The sequence below is a fragment of the Aspergillus sclerotioniger genome (genome assembly GCF_003184525.1).
Source record: "Aspergillus sclerotioniger CBS 115572 chromosome Unknown BO94scaffold_18, whole genome shotgun sequence".
Taxonomy (NCBI): Eukaryota; Fungi; Ascomycota; class Eurotiomycetes; order Eurotiales; family Aspergillaceae; genus Aspergillus; species Aspergillus sclerotioniger.
The window spans coordinates 647,083-664,498 of record NW_020291008.1 but is presented as its reverse complement, the minus strand read 5'-3'; the positions used below and the strand labels follow the sequence as shown (position 1 = coordinate 664,498).

The following is a 17,416-nucleotide window of genomic DNA, read 5'->3' as shown; positions in this document are numbered from 1 at the left end:
TTGCATATGCACTCCGATGATTTACTGGAGGGAGGGAATGACGAGAGATAAGCATAGTACCTCCTATGCAGCCCGTTGCTGACTAACATGTCTGCATAGTTTTATGCATACATCCTGTTGCCTGATTGGTGCCTGACCGGATGTCCGATTGCCGGTCCTCCGGTGATCGCGTCATTCTTCACATTCCTCATCTTCTTCTTCCCCTTCCAACTTCCCTCGAACATACCATATTCTCACGCATCATCGCATAAAAACTTTGGCGATATCATTTATTTTGATATACTAGTCATCCAATAGCCGACCTCAGTTGAGGGGCTACAGGAATGATCAGATAGTCACTACACGCCCCGCCCAGGGTGGCCCACTCTAATTACCAGTGAGCAGCGCCGGCAGCAGCTAGAGCTGAACCATCATGAGGTCTATTCAGTCTACATTTTACACTATTCCTAGAGCAGTCCGATGTGCAGGTCAGCCTGTGGGGCTATGCTCACTCCATTCGGCATAACCGATACTCACGGAGGAACCATCACAAGCCGTTCTGGTAATGAGTCTCTAAACTCCGGCGAGCTTAACACTGATGAAGCGTCTAGGTTGGTGTATAGCCAAGTCGGCTTTCGATTGTTGCATCATGCCTGCGCGCTTATGGATTGGTGTATTGAAGTGATCATGGTGAGCGACTGAGATGCATTATCTCACGCCCCATAGGACATGCAGCCGGGAGGGGGTGGCAACACCATTGTTACATTCGTTTCAGTCGACTTGCTGCTTGTTCGTTCGGACCCTCTACATGGTCCCTGGCAGGAAACGTAATCCAGCTACACATGTGATGCATATAGTCATGCAAAACAATGCCTGCAATATCGACGGGTGGCGGGGTGGCGATCAATGTAACCTATGCGTCTGATCGCATTGACAAAATGGCCCAGCACACATGCGCCCATCCAAGACCGTCCACATGTGTGGGGGTTGAGTTTTTCAGCTGAGGGGGTCTTGCATTAGCCGCCGTCGGGCGCCAGGGGCACGGCCTGAGACCCGTCCAATGAGATGCTATGAATATACTCACCATCGAGCATGTCAATAACACCGCATACCAACGTCAGCCAGCCCGCTTCAAACGGCGACTCCGACAATTGCCCAGAGCATCAGACATTGATTGCCTTGGAAGATGAAGAAATATGTCTGCGGTGGCTATGTCGAGCCATGCAGCTGCTCAGATTGGCCCTTGACGGCGCTATGCAACAAACATATAAAGACCTCTTTTCCCCGAAGATTAAGCAACGAGCAGAGCAACGGCATCGAATAACAAGCACAATCACTTTCATTTTTTCCTACAACTTCAACCCAACTCCCTTTTTTATCCACCATGAGTCAAGATTCAGCCAAAGCCTCGTACCTGTCGAGCTCCAAATATGGGTATGACTTTGTCGTCTCCACGACTCAAGCCTCAATCAACTCGGACCTGCTGGCCTTTCTCGACCAGGAGGATATGCCTGAGCTCTACCTGTGCTTTCTCGCGGACCCGACTACTGGAGACCCTACCGAGCAGATCTCCCTCGATGACCTCAAGACACAGACTGGCATTGATCCGTTTCAGATCCCTGCGGACACTCCCTACGATGACGATCAGATTACCGCCCTTACCAAGGCGCGCTTTATCATCGGCATCCGAATCCAGATGGGCCTACCACGGAATGTGGAGCCCAAATCGCTGCAGCCGGTTACCCTGGGTGACGATGCCAGGCGGGTGGGCTTTCGTATGTATTGCCGGGAGCTGGACGTGATCCAGAACACCCCGGCCAACGGCTGGGGCAATACTGGAACCTGGAACGTTTGGAGTCAGCCGAGTGACGAGGCGTGGTCGCTTGAAACCCAGGTTGACTTGGTCACGCAGGACCTGGACAAGGACTTGGACACCCCCTACCTGAACAACAATCCTGACCTCAAGGCGCAGCTTGAAAGTCAGCTCAAGAACCTGTCCGGTACTGCGTTTAGCCTCCAGCAACTACTCTATGATCTGGATAGCGCCGTGCTGCAGTCGGTTCCGACCTTTGGGGACATCCCCCCTGGCAGTGCGCTAGACAAAGCTCAGGAGGCCTTCACCCAGATCTATAGTAAGAATGCGACGGAGACGGGGCTGCCCCTTCTGTCCATTCAGGCTGTGGTCCAGACCGACGACAACTCCAGCCTGACACTGACGGACCTCGAGCGCCAGATTAATCCCAACTCAGATGACACGCGTGTATCCACTCTGGACTATCTCTGCGCTGTCGATGGGAAGACCTTGCCAACCGCGACAGCTTTTGGCTGGAACTGGGTGGCACCCGACGAAGTCAACAGTGAGAGCGGCGTCATGGCGATCAACCGAAACACCTTTGCCGGCTACCTAAAGGATAATCTGGTGACACTGGTGCGCCCCGCGTGTATTGCCGTCACAGACGTCACAGTCAATGGCGCATGGTCCGGACTGGATGCCGACTTTAGCTTCTATGCCACGCTAACGTCATACCAACAGCCCCAGGGCATCGTTCTGACCGATGCCAGCAATGCCGCGGCCGTGCATCTCGAGTATAGCAGTGAGAAACTCGACTCGGCTCACATCGGCCTGTGGTACGCCAAGCTGTGGATCAAGAGCAACTACAATTGTGACGTCAGCTTTGAAGGCACCAACACCATCCATATCGTCCAGCACTTGGTCATTTGGGTCGAGGTCCTAGTTGACAGCTCCGGCGCAAGCGGCAATATTGCCGACTACACTCTCAACGAGAATTACACCCTCTCGGTCGACCAGGCGGGAAACCTGCAACTGTCCCGCCAAAGCAGCGACTTGACTAACAAGTCCGATGACCCGAGCGTCAACGGTTTCATCAATGCCTTCACCGGTATCAACGAGGTCATCGACGACGTCAAGGACAAGGCTGGTAGTTTTGCTGCTGCCGAGCTTCAAGAAGTCTCTTTTGATTCGCTGCGGAGCTTCGTCTTCCCGGGTGCGCAGGTATTTACATTCAAGGATATCCGCTTCTCCGACTACCATGACCTACTGTGTGACCTCACGTATGTCAAGCCAACCACGCACACCCCGGTGCGGGGAACGGCACCTGTCAACGCTGCCCGCGAGCTCACTGCATCATGCGAGCTCATGCAAAACTACTTGTCTGGGGAGCTGGTCTCGCCCACGGGCAAGTTCACTGCCCTGCAGACCGACCGCGGCCTCAGCCTAGTCTTCGCTGTCGACACCGCCGGAGTGTTACACGTTTTGGAGGAGCAAAGCGGTAGAACGCACACTGGCTGGCAAGTGCGCGATCTTTCTACGGCCGCGCTGCAAAAGGCCTTCCCTGGCCGCTCCGATGTCGTCGTGCATACCTTTGACGTCGCTCAAAGCGCCCTCGATGGATCTATCGGCCTCATGATGGCCGCTGCCGTGGATGACACTGATCACCTGTTCGTCTCCTTGTTTAACTCCAGTGCCGACCCTTCGTGGACCACCGCACCGCTATGGACAGCCATTCCCTTTGATGCTACGTCTGAGACAGCTGGCCTTGTCATCAGTGGTATGATGTTTGCCGAAGTGTTCGGCCAGAAGCAATACCTCATCGTTGACACAGAACGTGCAAGTGATGCCACCGTGAAGGATATCACCCGCTATGTCGTCAACCCTGCCGCCACCGAGGGCTCGCGCTGGGTGAAGGCTGGCATTCCGGTGGATGTGGAGAGCACTCGGTATCAAAGCTGCGTCGGGCGCATCCCGGGTGGTCGCGTCGACGGTGTCTATACCAGCGGCACAGTCGGGGAGTCGTCGCAGCTGGTATATGTCCCCCTCGAGAACCCCTACGGGGACGGACCACCGGAGACGGTCCGTCTCAGCCTACCCAGCGACGTGCATCCCACGGCAATTGCGGCTGCGCGCGATTCCGACCTCAAGTCAGACAAATACGGCTCCACCGACCTGTACGCAGTCAGTGATGCCACCCTGTACCGCTATGACCCAGATGATGAGAGCCAGGCAACCGCCCCGTCGGCCCTTGTTACAAACGATCACCTGGCCGGGACCGATACTCTTTTTGCCATGACCCATGACGGGGTGTTGACTCTCTGGGGCAAGAACGGCAGCGACGTAGTCTACTATCTGGCCTGCCCGACCAACCAACTGTCTGTACCCGGTGCATGGACCGCTCCAGTTCCTGTCTTGACGGGGATTGAGCGCCTGTCGCCGTATGTGAACCGCGCTGACGGTGGTCGGACAGTCTTTGCTGCCGGCGGAGGGAGCGTCCAGAAACTCACCCAAGGGCCCAGCACCGCCGGTAGCTTGTGGCGCCCCCAACGAATCACCCTGGTGGCCGCCCCTACGGAGCCAGCCCTGTCCTTCAACTCATATACCACCACACTTCAGGTGATCGGAGCTGACAAGTTGCCGGTCCGCGATGTGCCCCTGTCCATTTCCTCCGCGGCAGCTACGCCCGTCTACATGAACGGACTGTACTACGTGCTCGGTTCCACACCAGTGAGTGTGAAGACCGACGCCATGGGCACTGTGACGGTCATTGAAGCGACGGACGACCTCCAAGGCACTCCGCTCACGGTGACGATGGTGGATGATGCGTCAGGCACCCCGCTGGTCATCCGTCCGTTGGACACGGCGTGGAAGAAGCTCGCCCAGCTCAACTCCAGCGAAGCCCTGCGTGATGCCCACGTCCCAGCGGATACCGTTGCGGGCGGCGTGCTTGGGTCGACCACGACAGCCCCGTTAGTCGACTCTTCTGTCGGTGACAGCGACGTGCAGACTATTGCGGCCACCATGGATCAGCTAGGTACTGCCTGGTCGAGCATCCAGAGCGGGAGTACCAAAGCCTGGGCCACCCGGAATCGAGGCGTAGTCCCAGCCACACTCTTCCAGGGTCGCCCCCAGGCGTCCGGTCGAGGTATCTCTGACTGGATCGCCATGGAGGCCGGTGATCTCTTCCGCTGGCTGGAAACGGGAGTAGAGGCATTGGTTGAAGTTATCAAGGATGCGGCGACCGAGGCTTGGCATTTCATTGCCCACATTGCAGGTGAGGTGTATGCGGCCGTTCTGGATACGGTAGAGGCTATTGTGGGCGCCGTTAAATGGGTATTCAATGCCATCAAGACGGCTATCGAAGCCATCATTCGGTTTGTGCAGTTCCTATTCGAGTGGGACGACATCCGACGCACCAAAAACATCCTGCACAACCTGGTTAGGCTCTTCTTCCAGCATAAGATCGGCCAGATTCCCAAGGTCAAAGCTAGCTTGAATGCCAGCGTGGCCGCCGTCCAGAAAAGCATCAATGAATGGGCCGACATCACGGATTGGTCCGCGTTGGGCTCTACCGCCAGTCAGACCCCCGCGGAAAGCAGTGCCAACCCGATGCAGGGTCAGACGTCGGGCTCGCAGCTGCTCGCCGGACATTTGCGCAATCACGCGAGTGACCTAACCCTCGTTGGAGGTACGCCCTCGGCAAGCATTACAGAGGACCTAGTGGCCAACCTATTGAACGCATTGTCCGCCGAGGCCGAGGTTCTGGGAGACGTATACACCCGATTGCAGACTTTGGCATTTGATTTTCAGTCCCTGAGCGTGGAGAAGGTGCTGCAGCGGCTGGTGGGCATCCTCGTGGACGGAGCCCTGTCCAGCGCGCAGGTAGTGATAGATGCTCTCCTTGATCTACTGCAGACGCTGGCCGACGACGCACTGTCCCTTTTAGATGCTAAAATCCACATTCCCGTCATCTCGGATATCCTGAATGCCCTTGGGGTTGCGGACATCTCATTCTTGGACCTGTTCTCGTGGATCGCGGCGGTGGCCTACACCGTTGTGTACAAGGTCATTGAAGGCGAGGCTCCATTCCCGGACGATGACAACTCCGCAGCACTCATCGCGGCGACCAGCTGGGACGAGCTCGCGCAGTTGTTTTCGTCGCCCCAGGCCGCGGTTGCGTCACGCTCTATCAATCTCTCGACTACCGCCGCGCAGGGGGTCTTCGTTGCCACGCATGCCATGGGCGGTTTTACATTGTTGATGAGTAACTTCCTGACTGTCTTCGAAGCCGAGTCCCTCACCGAGGATAATGTCTTCGCAACACCGTCCGCCGTCATTCAGGGCATCACTACTGCATGCGTCGGGGCCGGGGATTTCCTAGTGCCCAAGGATGCTGTCGAGAACGAGGCGATGACGGATCTCTCGTATGTGTGCACCGCCCTGGGGATAGCCAAAACCGCTCTCGGCTTCACGCCAATCTATGGCAAGCTCGCGACAGCATCAAGCAAGTTTCCAGGTCTGAAACTCAACGATGGACGTGCGGTAGCAGCCGTTCTGGATGTAGTCCTTATCATTCCCCAGCTGGTGGTCACGGGCTGGCACTTTCATGAGCTCGCGCAGAAGGATGCCAGTGCTGATCGGTCCGCCGCCATCGTTGGAGAAGTAGCCAGTTTGGCTGGGGATGTTTCCACGGTATCGTATGCGGTTGCGGTGAATGATGACGAAGAGGAGAGCCGGCAGGTCTTTATCGGAATCATGGTGGCGAGTAATGTGGTGGGGGCGGGACTGTTGACTGCTGAGTCGATTATTCATTGATTGTGTCTTAAGATAGGGATGGAGGGGTATCACCGCGGATCTTAGTACAAGGTTCAAGTTGTCTTTCACCAATTTGAACAACTGCAATGGAGGTCAACCTTGAATGTATATTTATCCATCCGTTTGCACTCAAAGCATGCAGATCAAGTATCACTAATTTTAAAGTACATATTATTTACTTTGTCAAAGAGAGCAAGGGATTGACTTCGATCGGCACTATGGAATGATATGGTAGTTGTGCTATGATCTGCCATTCAGGGCGTAATTGATGCTGTGATCGACGGGGAATGATCTGCTTTAACGCGTATGTCGGAGTTATGCCGGGTATGCAGCCGCTGTGGGGATGCATTACCACGTGGATACCTGAAGATGCCTTCCGTACATCACGTGGCAGCGCTCCGCGGAAAGCAATCTTCCGACCGGAGCAATCGGAATGCTGCCTGGCCGATCTCGATTGGTGCCTAGGGACCCACCACGTGGACCTACAAAATGGAGTCTGCTGCACCCTGCCGTGAAACATCACCATCCGTGACCAAAGTACATCGACAACATGCTGGACCGCCTTCCTGATACTGTCCTCCTGCAGGTCTGGGACTACGTAATTCCTCCTCGCCATAACCCCTGCTTCAACCACAAAGCCCACCATCTGGCCCCCTTGCTGCGCGTTTGCCGGAGGTTTTACACCCTATTTCTGCAGTGTCTCCACCGGGAGGTTCATCTCCACTCGGGAGCCATCCCGATGTTTGGAAAAACCATCCGTCCTCCATCCATTATTTCCATAATCGAGAATACTTGTCGCAATGCCGACATTGCCTCCGCTACCCAGGTTCTCGTCGTGGACGACTGGCTCGTCGGTAACCGCCGCCGAGAGTCCTTTACCACCGACCCCGTGACCCTCAAAACCCTACTGCAAACCGCGAAATTGTCTCCAGACCAGGAATCCTGGTGGCGCGAAGCTCTGGATGCCTGTCACCAGGATGCCTGGATTGCCCTGCTGTTGCTGCAACTGCCCAACCTGCGCAAGCTAGAGATCAGAAACATGGAACCGGGATCGCCATACCTGCAGTCCATCCTCACCCGGCTGACCGACCCAAATGACCCCCTCACGGGTCTCACCCAGCTTTCAGAATTGAAAGTCAGCCCGGCAATGTTCGGTCACGACTTCTTTCTATCCAGCTTCATCCCATTCGCCCAACTACCCGCCATACAGAAATTCCACATTGGCGGAGCCATCGACTCCTACCCACCCCCACCCCCTGGTCCAGGCGAAGCAAACACCGACGCCCCCCAGGAACCCCCCTCCCCTCCTCCTCCAACCTACCACTTCCACACCCCCTCCAACCTCATCCACCTCACCCTCCACGCCAGCTCCCTCCTCACCACCCTCCCACTCTCCTCCCGCACCTCCCCCACCTCCAAACCCTCATCTACAACCACGACGACCAAGCCCTCTTCAAAGCAGCCAGCGAATCCATCCGCCGCCGCGCCCAAGCCAACGGCACAAACACCTCGATGGGGTGGGGAATCTCTCCCGCACAAGCCCAATACCTCGAGAACATCTCCAGATCCAGCACCCTCGCCCCATCCGTTCTTTTCCCAGCCCTCACAGCCGCCAAACCATCCCTCCAATCCCTCTGGATGACAACCACACATCGCATTCGCCACAGCCCACGGGATATATTCACCCAGGACCTTCCGGGGATCCCCATCGGAAATCTCCATGATCTCCCATCCCTGAGAGCTCTTCGCATGCGCGTTGAAAATATCCTATCCATTACACATGCCTCAGATAGGACACTCACAAACACCAAGGACAAATTATGGGATATCCTTCCACATACCCTGGAATCTCTCTTCCTAGAGGACTGTGATCGTGCACTCTTCCCCGAGATCATTAACCAATTACAACGGATGCTTCACAGCCGAGAAGAAGCACAACGGCAAGAACTGCACCAAGAGACCACGCTCTTCCCATATTTAAAGACAGTGGTATTGCAACAGCCCCGCGAGGAAGCAGATCGGACCCGGTTCGAATTCCCACCGAATATGAAGTCGATTTCGAGAGAAATGATGGAGGATGTGGCGAGACATCGCATGGCGGAGAATGATCTTCAACCGGAGGTGTGGAAGGGGTTGATGGAAGTGAAGGAGAAGTTTGGGGCTTTGGGGGTGGAGGTTAGGGTTGTGGATAAGATGAGGACGGATGGGGAGTTTTTGTTGAGGTGAGGGTTGATTTGTGTTGGATTACTGAGGAGGTGTTCTTTTGTTTCTTGTAGTGTGGGGACTATGGGCTATTAATTAAGGGGATGTACATGATACGTCACTGAATAAAGCCCTCTACAAGTTATAAAGGCTTGTATCGGGGATAATGGATGATGTATATTGATGAAATAGAGATAAATGCTCAAGTGTACAGTTGGTCATGTCGCATAAGAACCATAGGGATTGTGTCTCGACCGAATATGCAAAATATACGATGGGATAACGAACAGAAAAGCGTGGTTGAAATCATGATAAATTCTTTGTCTTCTCAGCTTCGATTCAATTTATTTTAGGTTCTGGAAAGCCTTTGATTGAATCAATGAAATGGCACTTTGCAGATATATCACTCCTCCTTCTCCTCCTCCTCATTCTTCTTCTCAACCCTCTTCTCCTCATCATCCTCCGTTAGAGGCTGAAGTTTCCCATCATCATAATTGATAATATCGAGATCCTCCTGAGCAAGTTTATTGCTCGGGATAACACTCTGCCATTGACCTACTAAACACGAATCCCCCGTCTCATAATCCTTGAAAGACTTCTGCCCATGGTACTGGTACTGCAAGACACGAATCATCCCATCTGCAAGCTCATCCCCCTGCACCGGCTCGCAATCACTATACAGCTGTAGTGACCCATCATAAGGACGAGTATACCCATAAATGGGCTTCCAGGTAGGATTGCGGTTGCGCAGGCGCTGAAACAACTGCACCAGCTTCTGCAGACAGAGCTCCTTCGACTCTGGGTGGTAATGGTCACACCATTCCACACATATCATGGACACCATGGGCTTTTTGAGAAAGGTGTGTTCAACATAGGAGTCAAAAGGACGGGTCTGAGTGCCCACGGGACCACGGTACTCTGGCTTTGGCTTGGGATCGATCGCCAGGGTAGTGGTTGTCCATTTCTTGGAAAGCTTGTTTTCGGGAGAAGTGACGGAGATGGCAACCTTGTCCATATCCTGCGTCATGGTGGCGGTTGCGTCCTCCTTGGGGGATTCGAGATTAATGTCAGCGGGAAAGGTCCCGGGCATGGTTGGCTTTTGTGGGATGGAGGCCATCTCGGGGAGAGGAACAGAGTTGTTGGAGGTGGACATGATGATTAGATTGAAGGATTTTGTTGTTGTTAGTTTTGTAGTTGGGTGTGAGGAGAACAGAGAAATCTGATTGATTGTCTTATTCAAGAGCGATCACTTGCTGTGTGAGAAGAGGATCTAGGATGGGGGAGATGAAGATGGTCTTTATAGATATCACGGAGGGTCTGGCCCCAAATGTCATCGTATGGTGAGGCAGTTCATGTCGGCGATTGCAACCTGTGTGGAAGGTTTTGTGGCTGAACCCTTGCCGATTATTACACCTGTCGATATTTTCTTTGTGAGTTAGTAAGACTTGCCGTGTTAAATGTAGTATATTATCCTTTGTTCTTCAATATTTACTCTGTGGGATGGTGTTTTCTCTGAGAAAACAAAGACTTCCCTGTATAGTTCCGTCTTCGTTGTTGAGTCACAACTTTCTCGCTCATTGTTGGTTGATTGCCATAGGTTGATATGGATCAGGTGCTGAAACCTAGGATTGGAGATCTCCTAATTACTGCACAGGGATTGTCACAAGGCATTGTTTTTACTGCGGCGAACTGTCTTTACTTCCTGTAACCGTCCGATATCCATCATCTTTGGAGTGCACGAATGTCATTACACAAGCGGAATCTTCCTCCATTTCATCGTGCTAAATCCGCCTGGCCAAAGCGTCACCCGACATAAGCATCTTTACACACTCATTTTCGATAGGTAACTTCCACTGTTTTCCAATAAAACCTCAGGTCATGGTTGAGAGGTGTATCTCGCGGGTATACAATCCCATGAAGGTGATGCGTGACCCCACAACACGAAGACAACAGAGGAATATCAGGGCAGCATCCAAGGGTCACTTCGGCGACAAGCAGTCTTCCGCGCTCTCTCTTGCACAAGTTTCGCAAGATTTCCTTTCTGCAGACCGCTTCTACTTACATGATCTATACTGATACTCCTTTGTCCAGAGCAGTTAAGGTCGTGGTTGGGGGCAAAGCAGGAAGGAAGACCGAAGAAAAGGAAAATCTCGTAGAGAAGAGTCTGGTAAGGCCACTGCGGGCTCTGTTAAGAGGCTTCCTTCCCTGCTCGAGATGAATATCTATACGGTCCGTTCGTGAGCCTCTTAGTTCGCGTTACGCATTTCAGAATACAGATGTAAATAATAAAGGCGTGAAAATTTGATAAGCAACCAAAGGAATCAGGGTGATTCCTTTGTCGTTTTATTTTCAATTGTTTTTTTGTTTTGGAAAATTTCTGACCGATTCAAGGAAATAGAAAAAGCAGTCTCCTGCAACCACATCCTCTCACATATGTCTTTACTCCTCCAAATCCAGTTCGGCTCCCATTGGCCTAATGGTATATTCGTCACTTGCCCCAGACATAGTACGCAGCTGCTCCTCAGTCACAGGGTTCCGCGGGACAGCGTTAAGCCACTGTTCTAGAAGCAGGTTTTCATTCTTACTCTCCATCTCTCTCTTCTTCCTTATCTCCATTATCTCTATTATCTGTGTCATCTGTGCCTCTTCCTTCTCCTTCTTCTCCTTCTTCTCCTTCTTCTCCTTCTTCTCCTTCTTCTCCTTCTTCTCCTTCTCCTCCTTCTCCTCCTCCTCCTCCTCCTTCTCCTGCGCGTCCATGTCGTCCATGTCGTCCATGTTGTCAGACTCAATGAAGACCTTTCTCCCGTCGTACATAAACTGTTCGAGAATGAATGGACCACCTGCGGGCGCATTCGCTTCGGGGAGCGTCTCACGGTACAGCGACACGCGATTCAGAGGGTCGTAAATCATCCCATGGATAGGCTTGACGGTATCAGGGTATTTGCAACGCCATTTCTTGAATCCAAAAGCCAGAGCTCGCTGACACTCCGGTTCACCCCACTCTTCCCACTCCTGCCTCCATTTGTACTCCAAATTTGGGGAGAGCGGCAAGGTCCAAGACACCTTCACGAGAGCAGTCGCAGGGTCGATCCAGTCATAGTCACTTACATATACAGCATACTCGCAGTTGAAATCAGTGAGAGGCTTGAATTTTGCCGCAAGTGGATACAGTCTCACAGGGGTAACTGACCACCCCTCAGGACCTGCGGCAAAGGTAATGGGCAGGAATTCGTTCGTCTTGATGAGCTCCATTCCAGAAGTCTCGGGCCAAACTAAGGAGGTGGTGACGTTGTGCTCCACAGTCCTCACAAGCTGGAGGTTGTCCTCGTTGGGGAGTAATTCATTACCGGAGTCCTCGGGAAAAGTGCCGGGCATGGTCGCCTCGTCCGCAACCGCAACAGGAGTAGATGTGGCCTCTTCAGTGGGCACGGCATCGCACTCAGCAGCGGAAGTAGGCGTGGTGGTCTTTTCTAGTTCAAGCGCAACAGGGGCGGAGGTGGCCTCTTCATCGGGCACAGGTTCACAATCAACGGGGGGAGTAGCGGCCAATTTGGGTTTTCCGGACTCGACCGTCACGAGGACGGGCGTGACCTCTTTGGGGAGATCAGCACCGGAGTTAAAGGTGGACATGGTGGCTGGGATGGGAAATTTCGATGACAATGTTCTTTGGAAGTTGTGTGTTGGGAAAGAGGTGCGAGAGGCAGCAATCTGAATTGGACGGGTTGTCTTGTTCAGGAGTAATCGCTGTGTGAGACGAGGACCCAAGACGGGGGAGGTAACGAGCCTTTTTATAGACATCATGAAGGTCTCTTCCTGATCTCGTGAGAGAAGAATGTGGTTGAGTTCCGTGATTACTGTCCGTGTAAGAGGTCTTTATAGCTAACTATTTACTATTATACTGTATCTTCCTACATTCTCGTTTTCTTCTTAGTATTAATACCAATGTTGAAGATAAGAGCCGATTCCTTGTTCGTTGATCACAACCGAGTGGTGAAGACTTTGGTCTGAGAAATAATTGGAAATCTCCTTTAGGTTGTCTTGTTGAGTCATATCAATGACTGTTCGTCTCAAGTGATCGTTGTAGGTTAAGAAATCTTTTCCGAGTCATCCTACACGGAAAATTGGTTAATGGCCTTCTATGTAAAGCGGATTATCTTAAGTCAGGCGTTGGAATTTACTACTTGATGTTCTTGATTTTTACGCTTTATTACTTCCATTTGACGGAAGCTTCCATGTAAGGCTCAAAGATCTGTGGTGATGACTGATTCTACGCAAGTTGCAGTTGCGTTCCCATACGGCAGAGAGGGTTTTGAGGTTACTTCCGAGGCATCTTTAGCTGAGCCATTCTGGCAGCTCTAGGCTGCTAGATAATACGACTACTAGCTGATAGGAATCTCGGATCTTGCCCTTAAATGTCGCGAGCGTCGTCACGGAATTAAGTCTGCGTGATAGATAGATTATCTACTCTTGTTGTTGAAGGAGACTTCCATATTGTTTTCGTTCTTTGTTTATGGCAAGGTGGACTCTCTTAGTAAGGTTAGGGCAACAGCAGAGGGTTCGTGCCCGAAAGGATGCTTCATCTCGATATGCTCTAGTTCCAGGTAACAAAATGAGATCTTGTGATTCAATCCGAGGAGAAATATGGGACCATGACATTGAGTCAACGAGATACAGTGTTTAATTGCAGGCAGATTTGAGTAAGACAAAGTTTAAGATTTATTCGGCGAATCATAATCTCAAGTGTTGAAGGGGAAATAGTCCTTTGAACCCCAAAACATCCGAAGAGGTGAGAATTATAACACCCCATACTAATCTAATAGCACATGAAAAGCAATTCTCTTTCATTAACCCAACGTAGAACCATCCATGCCTTCACATCCCCCACAGATCCACCCCCTGACATCACTACCTCCTCCTTTTATAAACCTTCCTCAACAACTCCTCAAAAACACTCCTCCTCAACCCCTCCCTCTCATCCACTCGTTAAATCATCCCCTCAACTCCTTGACCCTCCCCTCCTCAAACTCCTATACACCCCTCCAACCCCAACTCCACATACAATCCCTTCACCACCGCTTCACACCCATCATCCTTCCTCCCATAATTCTCCTCCAACACCCCTCTCTGAAACGAATCACACCTCTCCAACGCCTGAATCACCAACCACGAACACTTATTATCCCTAATATCCGTGCCCACTTTCCCCAGGACCACCGGATCCGCAAACGCATCCAGATAATCGTCCTGAACTTGGAAGTACTCCCCCATCGGGATTAAGATATCCTCTGCTTGGGCCAAATTCCGTGGTGTGGCTTTCCCGGTGTCCAGTAATGCCAACGCAACGGGGAGGTAGAAGCTATAATACGCCGTTTTGTATACCGCAATCTCGGTATATTTCTCCATGGTGAAATTCGTAAAGTCGATGTGGTCGTCTGGGCCGATGAGCATGTCGTAGGATTGGCCGAGTTCGATTTTGAAGGCGATTTCGTGGAAGAGTTCGGTTATTTCGATCTATCACATCCCAGTATCATGGTTATTAGCCAGGGGTTCTTATTTAGAAGAAGAGATGGGGGAGGGTGGGGGATACATATGCAGGCCTTCTCTTGAAATACTTCTTCAACAACACATAAATGGCACTTTCTAGCATCGCGGCATCGTTGACAGCTGTCATGCCAACCTTGGGGACGCGGTACCAGCATGGCTTTCCTCGACAAGTATGTGATGCGTCCATGATATCATCCAATACGAGCATCATGGCTTGGAGGAGTTCGATCATCCACCCTAGGATCGCGGCGTGGAAGTATTCGTCTGCTGTAAGCTCCCGATCGAGGAGGAGACGCGCAGAGTCGATGACCGACAGCCCGCGGTTACATTTCCCGCCGACGGTGTTGTGGATGAGGGACTGGGGTGTGGTGAGCTTGTTAGTCAGGATGTGTGTGGAGGTGAGCGGTGGGTGTGTGAGTACCTTTTCGAACCATTCCCACACCTGAGTTGGGAGTTTATAGTCCTCGCGACATTGTTGGCGGAGGTCGGAGAGGACTTGGTGGAAGACGGATTCGAATTGCGGGAGGGTGGTGGTAGTCGACATTATGATTATGGGAGTAGGAGTGAAATGTTGGAGTGGTGTGGTGGATACGGGATATACGAGGATGTTATGTTATCCGTGCGGGGTAAGAACTGTCGCGTGGGGTAACTAAATTAAGTTTTGAAGAATCGTCTAGACCCAGGGGGGTTCAAAGAAGGTAGTATTCGATATTGTTCTTGGGAAGAATGCATGATTGGTTCCGTCTTGGCGGGTCGTGGGATAGGGTTTGCGAGCAAAGAGTTGCTGCTGTTGCCAGGGTTCGGCGGGCCGCACAGTTCGCAGGTGTAACTTTATCTGCCACTGCGTGGGATTAAGCAAATTCAAGAGGGCCTGGGGTTGTGGTAGTGAGGAATTGGGTTAAGTTGTAGGGTTTAATTGGATAGTATGTTCTTTGATATTGGCCTGGTACCATGTTTGATCGACACATAGTGCATACCCATCAATATGGAGATATTGGTGTATGTGGTCAAGCCTCTCAAGGCGAGCTAGTCATAGCGCTTTTAGCGCCACAAAATTGCGGTCTAGCTACAAGTTCAAAATGGGATAGTTGCCATGTCATCCCACTTGATTATCCATCTCTCGGGGTTCATGGCGGGGATACAACGGCACGAACATCGCCGATTGATAGTAGGGATGGATCGGCGATTACTTCAGGATGGTCGACGAACATCCCCATACTTGTTACGCCTTCTCTTTGCCATTAGGAACACTTTTTGGGAGCCAGCCAAAGGGCCTTTCACTCAATCTTATGAGGTTTTAGCTATGATGAACAGAATGAGAACCAAGCCTCAAATATAAGAACATTCCGACGACCATGAATCGATGAACCATCCTAATCATGATGGAATAATTATCTAATAGTGGAGATGCAGTACCATACCCCGCTTCTTTATCATACAATAAACCACACTATATACACACAGCTAACCAAATCGTCACCACTCCCCACCCTCAAACTTCATCGGAACATGAACCATCCGATGCCCTGCCTCCGTGGGAGTGGGTAACTGTCCCGCCCGAATATTAATCTGCAGAGACTGATGAAGCAGCTTTGGAGCCTGCATCTGTGCATCACGCGCCTCCCGGAGGGAAACATATTGCTCTTCCGTCGTGCCGTCCTTCAAGTGCTTGTTTTGCTGTCTATGCTCCTGCACACTCATCCAAGGTCTTGGTTGTTCTCGATCCGCGGGAGGATAATCATGGCCTGTCCAGATCTTGAAATGACCCGGGAAACTTAGGAGCTTTCTCCCAGACCGGAAAAGGTCACGCGCACTTCCACCGGGAAAGTCGCAGCGTGCGGTACCGATGTCGGCGTGGAAGATTGAGTCGCCGCAGAAGATGTTCTCTATATCATTTACTAGCAAGATAATATGAGTAATGAATGGGTGAGGAAGAGAGTACATACCTCCAATACGATACCCAAGATGATCGGGCGTATGACCAGGTAAATGAACCGCCATGGCAGTCAGATTCCCAATCTTGAACGTTTCATCATCATCAAATAACTTGTCAAACACTGCCGTATATTCGCCCATTGGCACTGCATATCTGTGACCGAACAGAGTCTGGACCTTTTCGATCCGCTTCCCGATCCCGATCGGTGGCTTAAATCCTTGGCTTTGAGCAAGGTGTTGCTGGAGATAAGCCGCCGAGGTGAGATGATCAGCGTGCACATGGGTTTCGAGTATCATCTCGATTTTGTACCCGCGGTCTCTCACCATCCTGAGCAAGGAATCGGCACTTCGGGTGCTCACGGTTTGGGTGGTCCGGTCGAAATCCAGGACTGGGTCTATGATGACAGCCGAGGAGGTTGCAGGGTCGGATATTAGATATTGCCATGTTCCGGTGTTGGTCTCGAAGATGGCGTCGATTGTGGGTTCAGTGGGCGATGTTGATTCGACACGCCACACTTCCTGGTTTGGGCCATTTGTGGGTGTTGAAGATGAGATCGGACGATGAGGGATGCGGGGTGTGGATGCATTGCTCGGAGTTAATGTTTTAGCTGAGCATTTCGGGTGGTTGATCGCGCCCTGACATCGGGCCTGATTTGATAACGCTCGATAGTGACGTTGAAGGGTTGCGACCTGTCGGGGATAAGATGGTGACGTAGCAGCGGGAAGCTGAACAAGGGAAGAAATCGAGGGAGGCAGCTTTCCACCTGTACGCGGGCAGACAAACATTGCGACGTATAAAACAATTGATATCAGATTGATGATTGATGAAAGTGATTCAGGAAGGGCGATGATTCATGTTTTAAATAACACGCGGCTTGGATCGCCGAAGGAAACCCGGGTCGGCGATCGGCCGGGTGCCAAGAACCCGGTTCCGGTTGGTGCCTTAGGCTCCCAAGGATAGGGCATATCGAGTAGCTGACAACATATGAACCATCACTGGATCTGTCTACTCATCTAAAGAGAAAATAAATAAAACCTATTTCTTTCACATTTTTGTTAAAAGTTCATATGGGAGGTGAAGGGTAACGCTCAGTTCGATGTAGTTACACATTGTCATGATATATATTTGTGAGTGCAGGTTGGGCCGGT

The 17,416-nt window shown here is 51.8% G+C and overlaps 6 protein-coding genes across 6 annotated transcripts; 2 read left to right on the top strand and 4 right to left on the bottom strand.

Moving 5' to 3' along the window:
- The first annotated feature begins 1,134 nt into the window (after positions 1-1,134).
- BO94DRAFT_116248 (uncharacterized protein) lies at positions 1,135-6,751 on the top strand. The gene has a single exon (XM_025605541.1). The coding sequence runs from the start codon at positions 1,364-1,366 to the stop codon at positions 6,584-6,586; it is 5,223 nt and encodes a 1,740-aa protein (XP_025466349.1). The 5' UTR covers positions 1,135-1,363; the 3' UTR covers positions 6,587-6,751.
- A 367-nt stretch (positions 6,752-7,118) lies between these two features.
- Positions 7,119-8,995, top strand: BO94DRAFT_566970 (uncharacterized protein). The gene is made up of 3 exons (XM_025614598.1): positions 7,119-7,172; positions 7,284-7,845; positions 8,034-8,995. Exons 1-3 carry the CDS (start codon positions 7,137-7,139, stop codon positions 8,810-8,812), a joined length of 1,377 nt encoding a protein of 458 aa, XP_025466348.1. The 5' UTR covers positions 7,119-7,136; the 3' UTR covers positions 8,813-8,995.
- Positions 8,996-9,191: 196 nt separating this feature from the next.
- Positions 9,192-9,941, bottom strand: BO94DRAFT_586924 (uncharacterized protein; the record flags this gene model as incomplete). The annotated part of the gene is made up of 1 exon (XM_025615791.1): positions 9,192-9,941. One exon carries the CDS (start codon positions 9,939-9,941, stop codon positions 9,192-9,194), a length of 750 nt encoding a protein of 249 aa, XP_025466347.1.
- A 1,286-nt stretch (positions 9,942-11,227) lies between these two features.
- Positions 11,228-12,586, bottom strand: BO94DRAFT_547521 (uncharacterized protein; the record flags this gene model as incomplete). Its single annotated transcript, XM_025613337.1, has 1 exon — positions 11,228-12,586. One exon carries the CDS (start codon positions 12,584-12,586, stop codon positions 11,228-11,230), a length of 1,359 nt encoding a protein of 452 aa, XP_025466346.1.
- Positions 12,587-13,776: 1,190 nt separating this feature from the next.
- BO94DRAFT_566969 (FPP/GGPP synthase family protein) lies at positions 13,777-14,876 on the bottom strand (the record flags this gene model as incomplete). The annotated part of the gene is made up of 4 exons (XM_025614597.1): positions 13,777-13,798; positions 13,824-14,299; positions 14,376-14,690; positions 14,754-14,876. 4 exons carry the CDS (start codon positions 14,874-14,876, stop codon positions 13,777-13,779), a joined length of 936 nt encoding a protein of 311 aa, XP_025466345.1.
- Positions 14,877-15,657: 781 nt separating this feature from the next.
- On the bottom strand, positions 15,658-17,098 carry BO94DRAFT_536510 (MBL fold metallo-hydrolase). Its single transcript, XM_025612033.1, has one exon. The coding sequence runs from the start codon at positions 17,051-17,053 to the stop codon at positions 15,809-15,811; it is 1,245 nt and encodes a 414-aa protein (XP_025466344.1). The 5' UTR covers positions 17,054-17,098; the 3' UTR covers positions 15,658-15,808.
- Positions 17,099-17,416: the final 318 nt, after the last annotated feature.